At 39.8% G+C, this 13,487-nt stretch overlaps 1 protein-coding gene across 1 annotated transcript in view; it reads left to right on the top strand.

Annotated features, from left to right (window-relative positions):
* The window catches only part of MAN1A1 (mannosidase alpha class 1A member 1), a 152,538-nt gene that overhangs the window by 32,749 nt on the left and 106,302 nt on the right, over positions 1 to 13,487 (top strand). The window contains exon 2 of the mRNA XM_075268055.1: positions 11,759 to 11,855. Within this exon, the coding sequence (XP_075124156.1) occupies positions 11,759 to 11,855 (97 nt within the window). The remainder of the gene's footprint in view (positions 1 to 11,758; positions 11,856 to 13,487) is intronic.

The following is a 13,487-nucleotide window of genomic DNA, read 5'->3' on the forward strand; positions in this document are numbered from 1 at the left end:
CCCCCTCCTGGTTTTGAATTACAAATAGTGATGGAAAATACAGTTTGGCAGAGCCTTACCCTCCCCCCCAATACCTCTAGTAATGTGACTACTAGAGATGAGTGAATATGCTCGATCGAATACCTCGGCCGCATAGCTCCCGTTGCAAAAACATTTCCGGGGCATCAAGTTTTTTCTGCCCCTCCCACCTTCTCTATGCCTCCGAGGTATTCGATCAAGCATATTCACTCATCTCTAGTGACTACATCTTGGTTTAAAAATTTGTTAGCTATGTGTACAAAAGGCAGTATCTTGTCTAATGTGAATTTACCACTTATAGTTGGGATAGAAAGCTAATTTTAACTCTAAATTACAAAATATGTAAATGTGTTCTGCAGTTCTAAAAGATGTCAAATATAAAGACTAAACAGTCACAGGAAATAATGAAATTTCGCAAACAAATGAAGCTTAGATAAAGAACTTTGTTGTGAAACATTGATTTCCTGCGAGCATGAGAGAAAATATTAAGCATGTATTTAAAAAAAAAACAATAACTTTCTAGTTGGAAGTCTTCCATGGCTGACGGTTCTGTGAAGTGTTCAGCAAAACAGTTGGGTATTGTCACTTAAATGTATCCTCTTAGCTCTGCATTTGCTGTGTAGATGACCGTATGGCTTAAAGGGGCTCTATCACTGGGAAAAGTAATTTTTATCTAATCACATGCTTGCATAGGCTTTAGAAAGTCTATTCCACAGTTACCTTTAGTATGTAGATTGCTTCAGTGGTGTCTGAATAAGTCCGTTTTTATTCATATGCTAATGAGCCTCCAGCCAGTACAGGAAGTTCCCAGCAGCCTCCTCTCTCCCGTTATCTTCTATTTGTGTAAAGCAAACAGGAAGCGAGGCAGCAGCAGCAGCAGCCTCCCATAGGAAACAGCAGGAGAGGAGTGCACAATGTATCGTGCAACAGTCTAATTAGCATATGAATAAAAACGGACTTATTCAGAAACCACTGAGGCAATCTATATACTAAAGGTAGGTGTGGAATAGACTTTCTAAAGGCTATGCAAAGGTGTGATTAGTTAAAAATGACTTTTCCTAGTGATAGAGCCCCTTTAACACGAGATGCAGTGAGCTCCAACTTGATTTCAGGGGAACTTCTGAAACATGACAAGCCATTAAATAGCAGTCCACTTTTTTTTTTTTTTGTATTGCTATCTCTTGCCCCTATGCTGCCTCACATGACCTGATTCTGAGCTGTCAGAGGTCTCTTATTCACTGGGTTGGGATTCATTCAAGCCTTCCGTGTATTATGGTATTCTTTCATTCTATATTCTTTCGCTCTTCAGCAGCTGAAAGATCATATGATGAGTGCAGGGCAGTCACTTGAATGGGACTTGGCTTCAGGAACTGTTCACAGCCTATACACTAGCGCTCTTGTTCTGTTTTTGATATATAATGTTCATTGCTGTAATAATAGAGTATAGAATATAAATCTACGATGAGAAAATAGTTTGATTCAAAATGACACATATATGTTTGTCTGGTTTTAAAGAGGACCTTTCATCAGATCAGGCACAGGCAGTTCTATATACTGCTGGAAAGCTGACAGTGCGCTGAGTTCAGCACACTATCGGCTTTCCCGATCTGTGCCCGGTGTAAAGCGCTATCGGTCCCGGTACCGTAGGGCTTTACAGTCAGAAGGGCGTTTCTGACACTTAGCCAGGGACGCCCTTCTGCCCAGCAGCGCCTATCGCACTGTACTGTGAAGCGGGGAGGAACTCCCCCCTCCCCTCCTGATAATACTAGTCTATGGACGAGCTGTGTGAGCAGAGGGAGGGGGTGTTCCTCCCTGCTCTCACACTGTACAGCGCGATAGACACTGCTTGTACAGAAGGACGTCCCTGGCTAAGTGTCAGAAACTCCCTTCTGACTCTAAAGTCCTACGGTACCGGGACCGATAGCGCTTTACACCGGGCACAGATTGCGAAAGCCGACAGCGCACTGTCAGCTTTCCAGTAGTATATAGAACTGCCTGTGCCCAATCTGATGAAAGATCCTCTTTAAGTAGAAAACAAAATACGATAGGTTTCCCTTACATCAGGCTCTTGACACGTGTGGAAGCAGGAGATGTGTTAAAGGGAGTGTCGCCTCCCTCAAGCATAGTCTCCTGTCACCACCACTGTATTACAGAGCACATTATAGTGATAAGCCGCATACCTTTATGTAGATTTAGAGAAAAACAACTTTGAAGTGAAGTGCAAATGCCACCCTTATGAAGGATGAGTATTGTCATAGCAGTGGGAGAAAGCACTCCTGGTTCCCGAGATGATACTGGCAGAAGATGGTATCATGAGGAACTGAAAGCCCGCCCCCAGTGCACAACTTGCCTCATTTGCATAAGACTTCAAGGTTGTTTTTCTCCACAATTACAAGTGACATATTTGTATAATAAGGTATATAATTTGTAACTGTAATGTGCTCTGTAACACTGCTGACAGTTGAATATACTTGTGGGTTGTGATAGACTCCCTTTAGAATTATCTAGTGAGTGCTATCTGGAGGTGTGAGGGAAGCCACAGTTTTACGTGTACAGTTCATTTGCAGTTTGTTTTTCTGGAGTTTTCATGATCTTAGTGCGATGGTCTTGTGTTTAGAGCCGCTCTATGTACTGCAGAGTTACCTTCAGGTAGTATATAGCAGGACTTTAATTGACAGTCAGTCAAGGTCACCATAATTTTGTTTCCATGAAGTGTATTGAAGGAAAGTTTTATGGTCTGCTCCAGGCTGCTATTCATGGGAAGGATGTGCACCTTCTCTAAACAAATAATCCTTTCCCTGATCTCCTGAAAGCTTTCTTCTGTGTTCACTCTGTTATTTATGCCTTAAAATTGTCCACATGGCAGTTTTGTTATATCTGCGGGCTTCAATGTTTGACAGATAAAGTATTAAGCTGCATGGAAAGACTGTGATGTCATAATCAGGTTAGTAAAGCTTACAAGCTGTATTTAAATCCTTACTAAATTGACTTTCTCCCATGTAGAACAGACCAGACCTTTTATACGATAAACACGTCTCTTGTTTTCTTCTGAATATTCTGGTCAATATAAAGGGAAAATTCATCCTGATGTCATATTAGGATTATAGCTGTAGATGTAATTTAATCCTCCTACTATGTAGAATTTTACAATCTTGCACTCTATTGAAACTTCTTACAATCCAGTCTCTCATCAAAGATACACTTTAAGACTGAGGCCCCACGTTGCTGAAACAAAAAGCTTTTTTTGTTGCAGATTTTGTTGCAGTTTTCTGAGCCAAAGCCAAGAATAGCTACATAAGGAATGGGAACTCTAAACTCTAAAAAGTACTTATACTTCTCCCTTCTGCTCAATCCACTCCTGAGTTTGGCTCAGAAAAATGCAACAAAATCTGCAACAAAAAAAAGCTGCGTTTCTACAACGTGGGGCTTTAGCTTAAGGTTGACTGCAGACTGCATCTTTCAGCATTTTCTTCCCCAGGTCCTATGTTGCAGATTTTGCTGTGGTGTGTGTGGTTTTTTTTTTGTTGTTTTTTTTGAGCCAACAGGTGAGAAACCTCTAAGAATAAGTTCACACAGGATTTTTTGGTCAAGATTTTGAGGCTCATTCTTTCAGGCAGATTTGTCTTGCGACATCCGCTTGAAGACACTCCCTCCCGACTAGACCCATTCATTGGGGCCTAATCCAGAGCGGAGTGTGTGACTGGATGCCGGTGCACTGCACCTGCATCCAGTTGCAGCTACCCGTATTTTGGTCTGGAACCTGAGACTGCCTCCGCCTCAGGTTCCAGACCAAAAAACGCTGTGTGAATCTACCCTAAGAGCTTCCTTTTCTTGTGTTTTCCATTTCTTTTCAAGCCACTCCTGATTTTGGCCAAAAAAATAAAAAAAACGCAGCAAAATCTACAACAAAAAATGCTGTTTCTGCAATGTGGGACCTTAACCTTTTGGCCCGGTCCCCATTATGCAAAAACTTTAAAAATTTATAGGAAGTTCTTATATTTCCACCCTCTGCTCAATGTGTGAATATGGTCAAATATAGTTTACGAGTTTTAAGAGTGACACCTAGAAGCGCACATAGTATTACATGGAACACAGCTCGTTGAAACCTATGAAGTGTTAATGACTTGAATTTAGAAATACTAAAGCAGCTTCTGGTAACATGCACTGTGTATATCAGGCAGAGCTAGGTAGAAAACCTTTAAGTGGTGGCAAATAGCAAATATGCTAGTTAATCAAATTAATTAGTTATTCTAATTGAAATGCCACAGAGTCCTCTCTAGTGAAATGGTGGGCTCCTTTCCAAATCCCAGCCTAGTGAAATTTATTTATTTATTTTTTGAGATGGAGAATCTTGTTTTTATTCATCATTTTAAATGCCTTTCCTATTATGACTATAGAAATGGACACAATGTTGTACTTAACATTAAGTTTTATTTCTTTTACTTGCTAATACGAGTCATCAAAAAATATATTGATGAATCCTACGTTTAAAGGGGGAGTCTAGGATATGAAAGAGAAGCTGACATTTTTTTTTTCATCTATGGATTTATGAAGTATCAGTTTATCACGGTCATAAGATGTTATAACAATACATTACTAGTGTGATCATAAATATGGACTCGAATCTCCTTGTGATATAAATACCTTTCACTCTTCTTTTGTCACTGTTCTTATTGGAAAAAAAATGTAAATAAAACTTTGCATTAGCTGTTACGTACTCTATTTAGGATAGTAGTGAATGCTTCAGTGCCATACTAGTTTTCACTTGGCATCTATTATTTTGTATGAATGACGTCCTCCGGTTTTACTTGCCTTAATTTAGTGGATACTTTTTGGAAACAGGTACGGTAATAACTGTTGTTCACTTTGCAAGTATTAAAAAGCTCTCCCTTTTTACTCTTTGATCCAGTGTGGTGTCTTTGTTTTGTTTTTTTTTGTTTTTTTGGTTCTTAACATGCAAGTTGTTCGTGATAAGGCAGATCTACTAATACTATCTAGGAGGGAGCAGAAAATTTAGATGGGACATTCTTAAACTACACTAGGTATAACAAAGCATGATGAATGATAAATATGGTATATTTAAAAAAAAAAAAAAAAAAAAAAACAAAACACTTTTTATATAGTGCTAACCTATTCTGCAGCCCTTTACAAATCTTAAAACACATGAACAGACAGTATTAGACATTACAATGTGACAAATTAACATATTAAACAATAGGCGTGAGGTTCCTGCTTGTGAGAGCTTACATTCTATGAGAAAATAGAGAGGCATGAGGTCAGAGGATTTTTGATGCAATGCTCCAGCTTGGTTTTGAAGAAAAGAAAAAATTGTAAAGTTTTTGGGGCAGTCTGACAGTGTCAGATTTTAAGCGATGGCTCCTTTTTACCCTGCTGTGTCACTTCTCCAATAAGCCCCACAACTTTTGTTGAACAAGACAGTGTGTCTGATGCTAGGTTCACATTAGTGCCATGGTCTCCATTGTTGGGTTCCCTTGGGGAACATACGGGCGTTGGTGAACCCCATTGGCTATAATGGAGTCCATAGCTTTGCTTTGAAACTATGGACATTGCAGGACTCTTCTCTCCACCGGTTTCTGCGTTGTAGACTGTTTCAATAGTAAATCTACTGCATTTTGTATTTCACCAATTTCTCTGGTACAGTGCTGAAATTTTATTAAGACTGACGAATGAAACTCTAATTTTTAATCTGAATTGTACTGGAGTAAGACGCTTCCAATTTAAGTGTGCCTCTTAATGAGTTTGGGTTATCTTTTGGCTTTCTGAAAATCAAATCAATTGCAAAAACAAAGTTGCAACAGCAGTCTGCTAGCACAAGAGCATTACTACAAATACCTACTGGATGCCTGCTATGATAAGGATATCAAATCTATGACTGCTGACTTGGTGTAGATTTGTGATTTATAATTTAATTTAAACCAATTTTCAGCATAAATTAGTAAATGTCAGTCTTCGTCCCCACCGCTGCCCGAGAACAGGATCCTGCGCCGCCTCCATCTTCTGCTGGATCCTCCCCTTCTTTATTTGGCTTTCTTCGGCGGCTTCACCTCTGTCGGCTCTGACACTAGTAGAGCCAACTGTGCATGCGCAGCCATAGTTCCAAGGCCGGAATTGCGCGCATGCGCAGTCGGCTCTACTAGTGTCTCAGTGGCAGAGCCAACTGCGCAGGCGTCAGAAGAAAGCCGAAGAAAGAAGGGGAGGATCCAGCAGAAGATGGAGGCGGCGCAGGATCCTGTTCTCGGGCAGCGGTGGGGACGTCCTCATCGCATTTTCAGTGCTGGGGCCCGCCCCCATCGCTGCCAGAGAACTAATTTACATACCGGTAGAAACCGGTATTACTAGGGAACGGCGCGGCGGAGATCCCATCTAAAGGTAAGAGACTAATAGCCTTTTTAAAGGCTATTCCGACATGTTAGCCACAGAAAAAAAGGGTTTTAATGGTAGAGTCCCTTTAAGCTAGCTTTCTTCGTTAAAAAATATTGATGGCTTATCCGAAGGATAGGTTATCAATATCAGATCAGTGACAATCCAACATCGCCATTGATCACTGTTCTTAGCAGTCGATACACAGAGGAAAGTAGGAAACTGAAGGACTGGGCAATTATTCTAACTTGCTTGTGGTGTATGTGTTTTTTTTTTTTTTTTTTTTTTTTTTTAACTCTTTTTAAACAGAATAGTCAAATTTTGCCTGACAATGGTACAGCATATGTTAGGACTTTATATATGGTACCTGCTCAGTAGCTGGACTGAGAAAAATGCGCCATACCGGACAAGTCTGCTGTTTTTTTGCGGCTTTGTGCCATTTAAATATCCAGATACACAGATTTTGTGCTGATGTTCAAGACAGAGCAGGATTGGTTAGTTAGTCAGCAGAGTGTTGTTGACTTTTGTGCACTATGTGCTATGTACCTGGTCTGTCCTTTCATGGTTTAGCTGATGTCAATACCAATGTTCTGTGAGCTCAGGGCTAGTTCACACAGGAGTCCACGTTTACACATTCCATTGCAGCTTTCTGCTCCTTATTAGGCCCAAATGAATGGGTGGTGTCACGAGGCGGATGCCGCGGCTGAATTGGCCATGGAATCCGCCTGAAGAAAGGGCAGCTCGCTTGAAATGGATCGGCTGCCATTGATTTCAATGGGAAGCTTCAGGATTTTGAAGCGGAATCCGCGTCAAAATCCTGACCATTTTTCCCTGTGTGAACTAGCCCTAACAACCCTGGGCTATAGTGTAATGCATTTTTGCCTACACTGATACATTGTATCAAGCTATCCTCACCAGAGAGGAAGCCGTTCTTATCTAGGCTTGATGTAGCAGTAGCAAACCCTCAGCTGTGAGGAGAATTGGGTTACTGGAGTTGGTGATTGTGACTTCGTATAAGGGCAAAAGTAGAATAACCTGGAATTGATAAAATTCTTGTAAGCCTTCACATATTAATTTTTCTTAGTTTTGGTGCATGGCTATGTATAAAATGCAGCATATTGTGCATGCAAACTAATGGAGTGATGCAAAGAAAGTTTTCTAGCTCAGGTCCGTTTAGAAGTAATCTGCAGTATTTGCCAACAGGAATGTTTGCAGGTTAAAAGAAAACCTAGGGTAGCATTCTTAATCCTTGTTCTTGTGGATCATAAAGGAAGACAGATTGTTTGATCATTTCCTAGGTGCTGAGATCCAAGGCCAATTCCAAATCCTTAAGAAATCACGTAGGTGCTTTCTTAGCCAAACTGTCAGATTGAAACCGTAACATACAGTTCAAATACATTGCAGTGTACTTTCCTTCTAAAGGATTAAGAGGGAAGGATTCTGTTTGTGAACTGTCCGTTATATAACAGCTGTGGAGACACAGGTTGTGCACTTGGTCTACAGTGTAAAATCTGCTTGTAGCTGGATCTATAAAACATCCATCAATGTTCCTCAATTCCTCTATTTCAACGCGTTTCTATAACTTGTACATGTTTGAATCACTGCTTTAATCATATATGGCTTGCCTGGTGCTTGTGAGAATGTTCAGTCGGTGGGAGTCTTACTGCCATGCTGAAATTCTGAATAATCGAAAGTATTTCACTATTAGTTATTCCCTGTTTGTCAGCCCTGTTTGTAATGTGATGTTTTGTGAATTTAAATTATTCCCCTTGTAGCTGGTAGTTTTTTTTTAATGGTTTTCTCTAATAGTAACAAAAGGGAACTACAGGGACCACGTTAGCTCTTTCTGTGCAGCTAAATAGGAACTTGACAAAGAGCGCTAAATAAGTAACCCCCTTACAGATGCCCCGCTGATCAGTATAAAACAAGTTTCCTTAATTCTGTCACATGGCTTGTTTCCATTTTTTTTACTGGCGTGGTTGAGCAGCCCACTGTTTCCGCTGGAATTAGAATTAGCAAATATGTCCTTTTTTTAATCGCTTTTAGAATCGAAATATAAGCGGCCTTTTAATGGAACTTTGCAAAAGGGTTCATCTAATGGTACAATATGTACTCTGCTTTATACCTCTGTTTGGCTTTTCTACATAAGTGTTTTCCATTAAAAACTTTTTATTGCTTTCTTGCCATTTCAAAATACTAGACCACAATAGCTAGTATTAGTAGGATAGATGGTAACAACTTCGAAATGCTGCACTACCCGGGAATGTAAATCTAAGGCTTTATTCCTAGTCTAAATGGTTAATTTGAGAAACATTACCCAAAAATGAGAATCCCTGTAGTAGAACACAGAATAGCATTTCCCTGCTTTGAAAGAATTTGATCCCATCTTTGACACTTACATTGGTGTCCAACTTGTACCATGGGAGCAATGTCTAACCAAGTGCAAATCTATATGCATCTTATCAGAGAAAATTGCTTCTTTCTTCACTTTTTCTGTTCCCCTTCCTAAATTGACATTAAGGCCGGAGCCCCATGTGGTAGAAAAGCAACATTTTACATTCTCTGCAAAAGTGGGCGGGATTCTAGTGTTTCCAGTCCACACATTGCGGAAAAATATGTGCAGTGGGCACGCTTTGATTTATAAAACAATTGCGAGTTTGGAAATCATGTCAATTATACCTACGGAAATGCTGGCGGTTTCCTGGTAGGTATAATGGAAGTACAAAGAACTGAAAAGCGCTGCGGGAAAAACCACAATGCTTTGCTGCTGCAGTTTCCCCGCCTGTGCTTTTTTGCTGTGTCCTGCTATGTAGGGTTTTAGCCCTAAAATGAGTCTATAACCAGAACCAAACACATAATGCCAGCCCTGCCAATAAATATGCTGTAGATAATTGAGCTATTTAGAGCCGTAAGGGAGGTGCTGTTGCTGCTAAGAGGTAAGCCTTCCTCCTTCCTGTGATTTGCAAATGGAAAAAGGCATATGAAGAAAAAGGGAGTGCGCAGAGGGGAATAATCTCATAAACTCTTCATAAAATAGCAGTAGCCCTTAAACCAAACAGTTAGGTTCTTATCTTGTATGGTAGAATAATGAGGCAATATATAGAAATGGTTCTTCTGACTTCTGTTTATACTGTGATCATGGTACAGCACCCAATTTTATGAATCCTTTCCATGGCAGAGGGTCAGGCAGTATATAGCTTATATTGTCTGTCTCCGAGTTCTGTCATACTTGGCATTGCTCATATTCTCAACCCATGTACATTACATGTGACTCAGGCAAACATTACGGTACTACTGAGCATGAGTCAAGAATATGATCAGTGATGAGTATGACAGAACTTTGCATCATAGGAAACTAGGTATAAGCTGCTTTCCCTGTCACTGGGAGAAGGAGGTGGCATAGAGTAGTGGGAAGCTTACCTCTTTGCAACAATGGTGACATCCTAAATGCTACCAAGAGCTCATTTCCCTACTGGCTAAAATTGTAGTATCTTGGCACATGGTGAACTTACTCCCAAGGGGAAAAGAAACTCCATTTGATTCAGGTGATCCTAACCTGTCTATCTGCTCTACTGATATATACCGATTTTTGGTGACTCTCCAGTTAACTCTGAAGTCTCTGCTTAATCTTCTTTCCCCCGTTGGGAATCGCTAATGTTAGGGACATCAAGTGGTCCTCATAATAGAGTATGTTGCAGAGTTCCAAATTAAATATCAGGCCTAGAGAAGTCACACACATACACAGCTGATTGTGTATCAAGTGAGTTCTAATTTATTGTAGGCAAAAAGTAGCCTAAATGCAATACAGACAAAAGCAGGTTGGACTATTCTAATTAGCATAACATTATTGGTTGTAGAGTTAGAAGATAAACCTGGCACATGACTATTGGATGAGGCCTAATGTAACCTGCATCTCATTATAACTTTCTAAACTGGGATGGACTTTCTCATGAAACAAAGAAGGATTCAAAATACTTGTGTGAACTAACATCTCACACTGTCTATATGTATATATCATGAGAGACTGTACCTGGTATAATCCCAACATCATTGCAAACAAAGGCCTCTGAGAAGGTTGGCATGATGTTAAAGGGAGCGCCCTCTATTGGTTTGCTTGACTGAGACTCTGTTTTCCTAATTACATCATGGAAGATAGACTTGCACATTCTCAGTGAGCGCCCTCTATTGGTGTGCATTCTTGAGGCACTGGCTTCCTAATTACATCACGGAAGTCAGATTTGCATATTCTTCCCATATATCATGGCCAAAGATATAAGATGGCATGCTGGTGCCAAACAACTCCAACCTTGGAGATGATGAACAATAGGCTACAGAAGCTCTGTGTCTATACTCTAAGTGACCTCCATATACCATACATTGAGTAAAGGAGATAAAAAAATATACAAATAGCCAGCTGCATCTTCAAAAGATGAGGCCCTTGAGAGGGAGAGATAAGGATTTGTCCACACCACACTCCTTATCACCCAGAGGGACCTCTTGGACTTTAAAAAGACATACTTATACAATTTATATGAGAGAGGTTACTAGATGGCTGACAAAATACAAAGATGGAGGATTTGACTCTAACACTAATCTATAATGTTCTAATATTCTAATGCTTCCCAGTGAAATTGTTATGTAGCAGAGTGTTCTCTACTTTCTGTATACAGCGTATGGGAAACATAACAAGTAGTTCTCATCCAGCAGCTCAGGGACAATTGAAAATTGGCAAGGGGAAACTTAAAAATGCTGAATATAAGTGATATAATGGTTAGAAGTGGTGTTACCATTTGTGTACACACATTGGTTTATACAAAGTTTGTTGAAATGTTAGGTACTTGACAGATGATGATAAAAAGGAGGGACCTGAGCATTTTACTTGTGCGTTGTCTATTGTGAACCATAGGGACACATTAAGGCCTTTTGCAAATGATGGAGTTTTGGCTTTGTTACAACTTCAGAGTTCTTTGGAACTGTAATAAGGAAAAAACAAATACTTTGGTTGAATTCTGTACTGTAAGCATCTGAATTCTTGTGAGTCAGAAAGAAAATAAAGAACATGGAATACTCTATTGGATGCTATATTATGTGGTTATCTACCCCCTAGAAGAAGTTTGTGTGTCACTTTCCAGCTTTATGATGAATTAGGCTATTAACTACCAAATAGTTTCATTTTTTTAGTAGAAATAAAATATTCTTATAGGTAAAAGCAGTCGTAGTGTTTATCAGTGTTGTCTAGACTGAGATTCTGTGGGACAATGAATATACTGTATACTGGTAGTCTTCAACAACAGTATAGACTTAAATTGAACATATCTTTCCATAATTTTAAACTATATTTCCCTTTTTCCCTATACAGATGATGAAATTTGCCTGGGATAATTATAAGCGATATGCATGGGGATTAAATGAACTGAAACCTATTCAAAAACAAGGGCACTCCAGTAATTTATTTGGTAAGTAAATTCCAGTTTGTGAAATCAGGCCAGCAATAGTGACTAATGGCAATTCACCGTTCACACAACAAAAATGTCAAGTGGGTTTGGAAATTTCTATTCATACTTTAATATATTTTTTGTTTTTGCATTTTAATTACAATGCTAATTTTTAGTCTATGGTTCTGGTAATGGGAACAGCATAGTGTTCTTGCCTTCACAAATATTTCAGAAGGATTCCAACTTAGGGCAGTTTTCAAAGAGACTACATCAGTTACTACTGTAGTTTTTTCTGAACAGAAGCCACAATGTTGTTCATAAACAAATAGTACATTTAAACTTTGTAATCTCGCTTAAAGGGGTATTCTCATGAACACAATCATATATCTAAATTTGTAGATAATTATTTTTGCATATATAAGTAATTCAAAATTCTGCAGAGTTTAGAAGATTTTCTCTCTTATTGGTGACAGTCTGTTGTCTTGATCAGTTGCCAATGGATATGACCTCAAATGCAGAAACTTTCTATGGTCTATGAAATATCAGGAACCCAGCCATAATTTTCTTAATGTAGCTGGGTTATCAGTCAAGGACACTACATGTATCAGAAGATATCCCGGCCACAATAAGGAAATCATGGCTGATTTTCTGACCTTAGAAAGTTCCTCCATTCACGGTCGTATCCACTGGCAACCAATCAAGACGACAAAGCTGTGACCACAAGATATTTAGAGAAAATCTTTAAGACTTTGCAAAATATTTAATTACTTATATCTGCAAAAATGTTTAACTTTTAATTATCTACAAATTTAAAAATGGTTATGTACATGGGAATACCCCTTTAAAGGGGCTCTATCAGCAAAATTATGCTTTATGAGCCCCACATATGCGTGAATAGCAGCTAATGTTATTTTAACCCCCCACCACCACCACCGGTTTAAAATAAAACTATTAAAACATAGATGCAAATCATACATTGTGCACGCTGGGCCGTGATTCACGATCCAACATTATCTTCTGGCACGCCTTCCTCTTTCGGCGACGCCCTCCGGTCCTGGCTCTTCCTCTGCTTCATTGTCGTCGTCGTCGTCGTCTTCCAGTGGTTCAAATCCGATTGGTTGAAATCCGGCGTGTGCGCAGCAGTGGTCCCTCTGGAGCTACTGTGCACTCTCCGACGCTATTTTTCTCAATGGCAGTGCGCACGCACCGGATTTGATCCAATCGGATTTGAACCGCTGGAAGAAGATGACGATGAAGCCGGTACTGGAGGGCGTCACCGAAAGAAGAGGAAGGCGTGCCAGAAGATGACGTCAGATCGTGCTTCACCGCCCAGGGTGCACGCTAAGGTATGAGTTACATATATGTTTTTATAGTTTTAATTTGAAACTGTGTGTGGGGGGGGTAAATGAGATTAGCGGTGCCTGAATAGCCTTTTTAAAGGCTATTCACGCATATGTGGGGCTCATACAGCATGATTTTGCCGATAGAGACCCTTTAAGGATATCTATTCCCTTATCCGCTTCAGTCTAAATGTGTCTACTTTATATACTCCATATTCAGCCTCCAAGAAAGAAATGTAGGGAGCAGTGAGGAGTTAAGTAGGATTCTCTTGCTGGCTGGATTATTGATTTATTGCCTCATTCTGTGCACTGG

The sequence above is a fragment of the Leptodactylus fuscus genome, chromosome 3 (assembly GCF_031893055.1).
Source record: "Leptodactylus fuscus isolate aLepFus1 chromosome 3, aLepFus1.hap2, whole genome shotgun sequence".
Lineage (NCBI taxonomy): Eukaryota > Metazoa > Chordata > Amphibia > Anura > Leptodactylidae > Leptodactylus > Leptodactylus fuscus.